General features: G+C 40.9%; 1 protein-coding gene across 1 annotated transcript; it reads right to left on the bottom strand.

The window, feature by feature from the left end:
* Window positions 1-249: 249 nt before the first annotated feature.
* Window positions 250-8,045, bottom strand: adora2aa (adenosine A2a receptor a). Its single transcript, XM_010876256.5, has 3 exons — window positions 7,740-8,045; window positions 2,578-3,327; window positions 250-1,436 (listed from the first exon to the last, which is right to left on the bottom strand). The coding sequence occupies exons 2-3, from the start codon at window positions 2,910-2,912 to the stop codon at window positions 449-451; spliced, it is 1,323 nt and encodes a 440-aa protein (XP_010874558.2). The 5' UTR covers window positions 2,913-3,327; window positions 7,740-8,045; the 3' UTR covers window positions 250-448.
* Between the last annotated feature and the right edge of the window lie 818 nt (window positions 8,046-8,863).

Genomic DNA, 8,863 nt, shown 5'->3' on the forward strand with positions numbered 1-8,863 from the left:
CCAGTCACATGACACCGGGGAGGGAAAAGGGCTAATTGGGCCCAATTTTGACATTTTCCCTTAGGGGTGTACTCACTTTTGTTGCCAGCGATTTAGACATTAATGGCTGTGTGTTGTGTTATTTTGAGGGGACAGCAAATGTACACTGTTATACAAGCTGTACACTCACAACTTTACATTGTAGCAAAGTGTCATTTCTTCAGTGTCACATGAACAGATATAATCAAATATTTGCAAAAATCTGAGGGGTGTACTCACTTTTGTAAAATACTGTAAGCTTTACACACACTCATACCATACTGTACCAAATGAATAAACATTGTAAACATAATCCCATTGGACCCAAAATATTTAAGCATCCGGAGTAAATTCAAAGTCCAGGGAATGATGATTCTTTAGCTCTTTGTGCCCATTCTATATCCATCATACTATAGCTGTTCTATATACATCAGGATGCCTCAGTTAACTCGGTGAAACAGGTTTTATGTTTACACGACTGTGGTCGGACCTGGACAGGCGAGATATCCTGCCTGTCTTTTATCTCGATCACTTCCAGCCCTTTTGGAGACTGTATCTGCTGCTGGTCACCGCAGTGCAGGGTATGACTGTATGTCTGTCTGAGAGGATGTGGCATGAGGTTTACCCCGGGATTTTGGGCGTCAGACCCGCAGTTGCCCCCTGTAGCTGTGAAATGGCTCTGACAGGGTACCCCTGCGGCCTCACAGGTACTGCTGCCGCTGCTGTGCTCAGTGTAGAGGTCAAAGTTGAGGTCGTTGGCCTTGACCCTCAACGAGCTTCCGACGCTGGTGCGGGTGGAGTTGCGGGCGCTGCCGGTGCTCTCAAACTGTTCCCGGTGTCCCAGGACGTGCTGCCGGATGATCCTCCGGAAGGTTTGCCGGAACTCCCGGATGCGGTACGCGTAGATGAATGGGTTCACCACCGAGTTGCCATGGGAGAGGATGATGGCGACGTTCATGACCCAGATGGGAGGACGATTGCACTTAGGGCAGAACAGGGTGAAGCAGTTGATAATGTGCAGCGGCAGCCAGCAGACAGCGAACAGGCCCACGATGATGGCCAGCGACTTGGCCGCCTGGACCTCCTTCTGCAGGGTGGAGTGGGACTTCCCCCCGTAGGCAGCCTTCAGCTCTATGAGCTTCAGTTGATACCGAGCCGCCATGAAGATCCGGAGGTAGATGATCAGCATGAGCAGTAGAGGCATCAGCACACAAGCGAAAAAGTTAAAGTAGACCATGTAGTCCATGACCACCACCGACTCAAACAAGCACTCCATCAGGCCTGGAGGGCATGTATTGTTGGGATTCTCTGTGAACTTATTCCAGCCCAACATTGGGGTCAGGCCAATGATGATGGACAGCACCCAACAGATGGCAATGATCCCCTTGGCACGCTGTCCTGTCACCAAGCTATTGTACCTGTGGAAACAATGAAGATAATAATAAAAGTAATGAATGAATTTGTAGAGCACATTTCCCAAGCTCAGTGCATGTAATATGGACGTTGTCAGTGAGGACACAGTCTGTTGTCCGGAGGAGTATGAGTCTCTCCGGAGGATTAAATTACCCCAGAGGTTGAAGAATAGTGAGTTAAAAAATAAACATTGTAATAAGCCTGTCATTCACACACATTAGTTTTTAATGGGAAAACCTCTTGTCTAAGTAATAAAAGAGAGATAAAAACAAAATGTCAGTGTTTGGAAGAAAAATCTATTTTAAGTGTGTCTGTTGGTCAGTGTGGGAGAGCAGCTGAGCTACTTGTCCTGTTTCGGTCACATTCTCGAGATGTTAAAGTTCAAAGGTTAGCTGTGAGAAAACACCCCACCCCCACTACCACCCACACCCCCATCATCCTGAACAACAATCTTGAATAAATAATTTTGGACACAGTAAGAAAAGGGAGAGATGGGCATGTTGTTTTTACCTAATAGGCTATTAAATATACAAGTACGAGGTTGAAGAGAGTGTGTGATCAGTCTTCACACACTATCCAGAAGATGTGTAAGTAATTACAGATCCATAATATGATGTAAGGCATAATGCAATCTGTATTTGCTTATATAGGAATATAAATGGGTTATCTCTATGACAGCTAATGTTTCTTGGCATGTCTATAGTTTTGAAAGGAGGTCATGGACTGTAGACTATTAGTCAAAGGACATTCCACTTAATTGGTCCTTGTTGAGATGGTCTCCTGGGAGAATACATTTCTGGACTCAATGAGGAAATCTAAAGCTCAATGAGACATTTGGTCCAAACAACTAATGTTTGTTCAAAAATAGGACAGGAATTTGCTACTCATATACTGAAGAAAATGGTTTTAAAAGTAACTTTTAAAAGTGTAGCTACATGCTATTGACATGAAAAATTAACTACCCACTGTACCTGTAATCTGGATATCCAAAGCAATCAATTATCCAATACAACCTCAAAGCTTAGTGTAAAGAAGAACCTCCTGACATATATGGCCCTGAACTCTCAGAGAGGAAAGCTGCACGACAGAAGTAGTATGTGTGAAACAGTTAGTGCACTAATATTACTCATACAATGTTTAACTAACCTGAGAGGTATCTTGATGGCGATGTAGCGGTCTATGGCAATGGCCAGCAGGCTAAAGATGGAGCTCTGGGTGAGCACCAGCACAAAACAGGCAATAAACAGGCAGCCGTAGAAGTTGGAGCAGAAGCCAGTGCTGATGACAATGGCGAAGGGGATACCCAGCACTCCCACGGCGATGTCTGCCACCGCCAGAGACACCACAAAGAAGTTGGTGATGGTCTGCAGGTTGCTGTTTAGGCACACGGCCCAGCAGACCAGCACGTTGCCCAGCACAGACAGCACGGCTATCAGCAGCTCCAGCACAACATAGAGGACAGAGGAGGCATCGTTCAGCATGGTGAGAGCAGCCGCAAGGTCACTGAGGTGGTGGCAGGACCACTCTCCTCAATGTACATTGCTGCAGCCTGGCAGCGCTGACTTCACTCGGCAGGGGTTCACCTTGACGCTTGGGACTTGGGCCGAGCTTTCCACACACAGAGCATCCCACCTTAAATCCTCTTGGCTGGTCAGAGAGGCAGTCCAAAGCAACCCCCGTTCAGCTCCAGAGAAAAGCCAACAGTTTGTCCTCAGAAAGACAGTGGGTCCTCGTCAATGACCACAACTCCCTTTTCGTTGCGTTTGTTTTGTGCTGACTGGTCCTCCTCTCTCAAGTCTTCCCCTCACTGATGCAAGATTTAGCACTGTAATTTCCTTATGACGCTCAGATGGGCCTGAGACTAAGCAAGGAAGTGGTCACATGAGTGTCATGGTGCTGTAGATAAACGGAAGGAAGAGTGGATACAGTTAACCGCTAAACGCTAAAATGTCAAATGATCTTACAAAAACAAGAGTGAACAAGACAAAAACCCTTTTGATCTACTAGACACATATATGAACTGCGTTGGAAGTCAAGCTATAAATAACTGGGTTATCTGATATGATACACCGGAATTTCCAATGTTAGTAGATGAATGGGCTAACATTAACTTGCTCTGGATAAGAATATCCGCTATATCAGCACTTCTCAACAGGGGGGGTTAGGCCCCCAAAGAGGCCTCAGTAACTTCCAGGGAAGGACAAGGAAAAAAATAATGATGAAAATAAATAATACAATTATGTGCAAAAACTTTGTCTAATATTTCTGAATTATAAATGGTTAGTTGAAGTTGAATTCAGTAAGATATTTCATTTTAAAGCACTGAAACTCAAACAAAAAGCTGGGAAATATTGGTAAGACAAAAAAGACATGTTGCTGCATAACTATTCAAACCCCACACATAAACACTGAATGTGGTAGAGACACCTTTCAATATTTGGGGGTAGGTATGCACCTGCTTTGTACACAGTTTGAGTGAATTTGCCCCACTCTTGTAGGCAGATTTCCTCCAGGTTGTTCAGGTTAGTTGGAATACGCTTGTGGACCATGATTTTCAAATAGAATCCACTAATTCAATTGGATTGAAAACAAGATTTTACTGGGCCACTGTAGGACATTCACTGCTTTGTTCTTGTGCTTTGGGCCATTATCATGCTGAAAGGTGAATTTTTCCAAAGCTAAAAGTGTATATCCAACTTAAACAGGTTCTCTTGCAGTATTTTACTGGGGCACAATAACTTGCGGTCACTTAACTCCTTCAAATTGGTTCTTGGCCTCTCTGTGGCTTTTCTCATGCTGAGTTTTGAGGGAAGACCTTTTTTGTCAGTGCCTGGGCAGCTTCCACTTTGAGATAATTGACATAAATGTGCTCACTGGGAAATCCAAACTCTAGTATTATTTGGTAACCATTCCTTAATCCATGCATTTAACTTCTGTAAAATGCTCTTTGAGTCCCATCTTCCTTGAGATACACAGATTGACCATTGATGCTTCAAAAGAGGTATTTGTATCTAAATAATGCAACTTTAAAGGTTCAGACCAATGGCAAGGTAGGTAATTGTCCTAATTTGTATTCTCTGTTAACTGGGAACTTCCACAGCACATACGCAAGCAACAAAATTCATTTTTTTATCATTTTATAATTTTGCTCATATAAAAAGCAATTTAACAACAAAAAAAACACTATGAAAACAAGCACATGTGTTTGACTTTTAGCAATAACAAAAAAAAACAAGGGAGATTTAATCTCTCATTTAAAGGGTTCATGAGATATTTCTTGGATGCAGGGGGGCATTGGAAGCAAAATGTTTGAAACCATGGAGCTAAATAAAAAAAAATAAAAAAACACAGGTAAAATAACAATTTAGATGTAACAATTTTCGCTGTAGCTAATGCGTCCCAATGAAATTCTATACTGGTGGTAATTGCATTTTGTTCAACAGTTAATTGTTTGGTTTCTTCTCAGCCACATCCAAGTCAGTAAGAACTGTCACAAGACGCTCATCTCTTGTGGACAGATGTGGTGGGTGTCCGGAATTACAAAGGTTGGCCTCTAATTAAGCCTCTAATTAACTTTCCTGTGAATTTAGCATCCATAATCGAACTTAACTTGGTTGAGTTTACAGGAACATATTAGATATAGTAAGTCAGCCTCTCTGACTGGGTGGGGTCTGGCATTCAGTGGTCATTCCAGGTTATGAGAAATAAGTGTATCTATAAGGAGGCAGCCATTGTGAAAACATGAACCACCACCCAAATTACATTTTACTAGGTAGCAGGCAAAGCAAAATAGCACAACTCACCCCGGACTACATGCAATATCTGTTATAGCAGAAGGAAGTGTTTCTTAAGTGGTACTCAGCGGTATTTGTAATGTGAAATTATAACACATAACTCACTGGTATTCGTAATGAATGTGTACTTACATAGGACATAACTCACCTGTGTTTGTAATGAATGTGTACTTAACATAGAACATAATTCACCTGTGTTTGTAAGGAATGTGTACTTACATATAATATAACTCACCGGTATTTGTAATGAATGTGTACTTACATAGAAAATAACTCACCAGCATTTGAAAGCAATGTTTACTTACATAGAACATCACAAATTTAACAGCCTGGCCCTCTTTTTTAAAGCTGATCTAAGTGCAACCCAAATAGGAGAACAAACAATATTAGACAACACAGTCAGAGGTCAATTTATTAGGTACGCCCATCTAGTACCTTGTTAGAACCAACTGCCTGCAGAACATCTCATTACATCTCATCCCAGACGCTACATTGGTGTGGGGACTGCACAGGCCACTGAAGTAAAGTTAACTGGAATTTGTCAGACCAAACAATGTTTTTCCACTCAACTATTCAGTTGGTGGTGATGGCATATTCACTGGTGTCACTGATCCGCTTTAAGAACAGCACTATTGAAACAGACCTTTTTGTAACGAATGTGCTTCGGATGACACAGCTTGACATTGAGGGTCTTAATTGGATCAATTGGATATCACAATTGGATATCACAACATCGGGGTGAAAGATTGTGTAAAATAAATGAAAAGAAAAGTAGCTAAATGCCTCGATACCTGTTTGCCTGATTTATAAAGCAAGCCACAGCTAAGTGACTAACAATCTGTAGGACCAAGGCATTTTGTGAATGGGTTTCTGTAGCTAACAGAAAGGCCACTGAGTGTTTTATCACAGTGCTCCTGATCTTTCATTTGTAACAGAGGTGATCCGACCACCCCATGCATTGCTCGAACCAGCGATCAAACCCAAAAGTATGGTCCATCAGCCCACAAAATACACCAGAGAACCTGGGCAAATGCAGGGCCATGTTAACACAGAACTGATTACACCAGAGTACCTGGGCAACTGCAGGGCCATGTTAACACAGAACTGACTACACCAGAGTACCTGGGCAACTGCAGGGCCATGTTAACACAGAACTGATCACACCAGAGTACCTGGGCAAATGCAGGTCCATGTTAACACAGAACTGACTACACCAGAGTACCTGGGCAACTGCAGGGCCATGTTAACACAGAACTGACTACACCAGAGTAACTGGGCAACTGCAGGGGTCAAGTTAACACATGACTGACTTCTTAACAATCTTCCCTTTTTCTGTTGATCTCTGGGCCAGTGGAAATACAACCATTGTTATGGGGCTCTTATCCCAATGACAGTTAAATGTCAGCTGTACCAGAGAGAGGAAACAGTTGGATGCTTCAGGGACTGGAATGTTCCCCTGTCCCCCTGAGATTGCCCAAGCCCAGCCTGATAAGGAGAGGTCTTGAGAACATCCATTACTAAATGGGGTTATCAGGACACCAAATTAAGTGTTCTGATTTTGTTAATAGATGAGTGTCATCATGCTAAAGTACATGGTTAGAGATTACAGCAGGCTACAATTGAAATGATTTTAAGTCAGATTTGTAAATCAACTGCATCATTGCACCACACCGAATTTCCCAGTGAATAACTCTGAATGTAAAGTATTCATGGTAAAGGATTCTTTTGTGAAGCCGGAGGTTTCTGAGGTTTCTCGTGGTTTCAGGAGTCTCATGTACTCTGAAAGACCTTCTCGGTGGGACTGAGGTTTTTCAGACAGATCTCAGACTGTGTTAGGTGTGTCAGACATATGAGGCAAATTAGTTGCAAATTGTGTCAGTCTTTGACCCCAAGACTGAAAAATCTGTATACCCTAAGCCTAGTAATCCTTTTGACAATTGTAAAAATAAGATTGGAAACATTTCTTTAATTTAATTGCCAAATTAACTCAACCCCTGGATATTTTTATAGTTACATTTTTCAATTTCAGTTGTCCTCTTTGACACAACTTTAATTGGTAAAACTGTATGTTAAATACTGTCAAAATATTTTTTTTTTATCTATCATGAATTGAGTAAATAAAATTGTATATTTTGCTAACTTACTTCATGACGCATACCTGAAGTGTTAAAACCATCCTGTTCTGTTGACAAAGTGGTAAACTAATATACCTGGTTGGCACACCCATCAACCTGATCCTTACCAGAAAGTTACAGTAGTCTTTATTTCCTAGCGTTCGCAATGCTCCTCCCCCCTGTAATTCCTTATGAATAGATGGAGTACGCCATCAGAAGATACAAAAAAATGCAATTCAGAATAATGTTCAATCCATGAAATGTAAACGCGTCCTTTTTTAGAAATTACGTTTTTAATTTTACAATTACTTCTATCAATGTTTAAACAGTTTATCAATTAAATATTTGCAAATACAAACCCTTTGACAAATTCAATACTCAAATAAATAGCAAACGTTACCTTGTTAAATGTATGCCTCCAAGTATTCCAAATTAACCTTTTTAGAAATAAGTTTGCATCCTTCCCATAATGGTTGTTTAATTCATATAAAGTTGTAGATAGTAAGCGCGGTTTGAAAAATAAGGATTCTAGGTAAGTTCATTTGATAGCCTATTAGGATATGCGTGCGCTCTCACTGTTTGTCTCGCTACTGTTTCTCCAGCGGTCCAAAATTACACGTGACCCAGGCTTTCGGCTTTTATTTATACGTGCGCTTAATACCGTAAAACTGAACGTCAAGAAAAATAGCAAACGTCCTCTTGTATAAAAATAAAAAAAAGAACAGGTTTGTTTCATTGTTCACTTTTTACCTACACATAAAAATAAAAAAATAGATATTTTATCACAGAGCACAAATTAAGTGACGGAAACGGTCAAAACCGGAATTTAGCTTTCACAATCAGAGAAGTGAAGAAATCCTACTGGTCGTTAGTTTTCTCGGAATCTTAAGGCAAAGATAGGTTCGAGGTAATATCTTAATTAGCAGAAGCTGTAATACTACAGCCACTCGAAAGTGACCAACTGAAACATTTTAATAGGTCTACAACAAAATATACTGAAGGAGTGCCTTGACCAAAGTGACTTCCTGATTGAATGAAAGTGTGTAACAAAAAGCAGAATAGATTGGCAAGGATGCCCAGGAATAAGACATTAAACTCTGCAGAATCAATTGGGAATTTGTTGCAATGCGACAGGGCTCTATGTATTGGATATAAAATCTGTGCAATGGCAGAAAACGTCCAGGAAATTAATCTGCTTTTAATACTGACGCTACTCAACTAATAGTAGGACAGCTGAGGCTAGTCTGCTAGTAGTACTGGGCTACTGTAGCTCTATGGCTACAAAACTAATCATACTACTAAGGCTTTATTTATTTTTTGTAAATGTAAGAACTGCAAAACTTTGCTCCATTTCTTATGTTTTTACCATGTAAATAAACACTTTTTGATGAGATCCAGTCCACGTTGAGACAGCCACTTAAATATTTGAAACATAAGATATACCAGCTAACAATCTACAAAAGCTAAATGCAATGTTCCTTCAATTAGCTAGCTAGCGTAGTAACATAATTTTATCACAATTAA

Source organism: Esox lucius, chromosome 13, assembly GCF_011004845.1.
Source record: "Esox lucius isolate fEsoLuc1 chromosome 13, fEsoLuc1.pri, whole genome shotgun sequence".
NCBI classification, from domain to species: Eukaryota; Metazoa; Chordata; class Actinopteri; order Esociformes; family Esocidae; genus Esox; species Esox lucius.

Coding starts and splice junctions, on each gene's coding strand:
- adora2aa (XM_010876256.5), bottom strand. CDS start 2,912: ATGCTGAACGATGCCTCCTCTGTCCTCTATGTTGTGCTGGAGCTGCTG. Junction 1,437..2,577: donor GCCATCAAGATACCTCTCAG/GTTAGTTAAACA, acceptor TTGTTTCCACAG/GTACAATAGCTTGGTGACAG.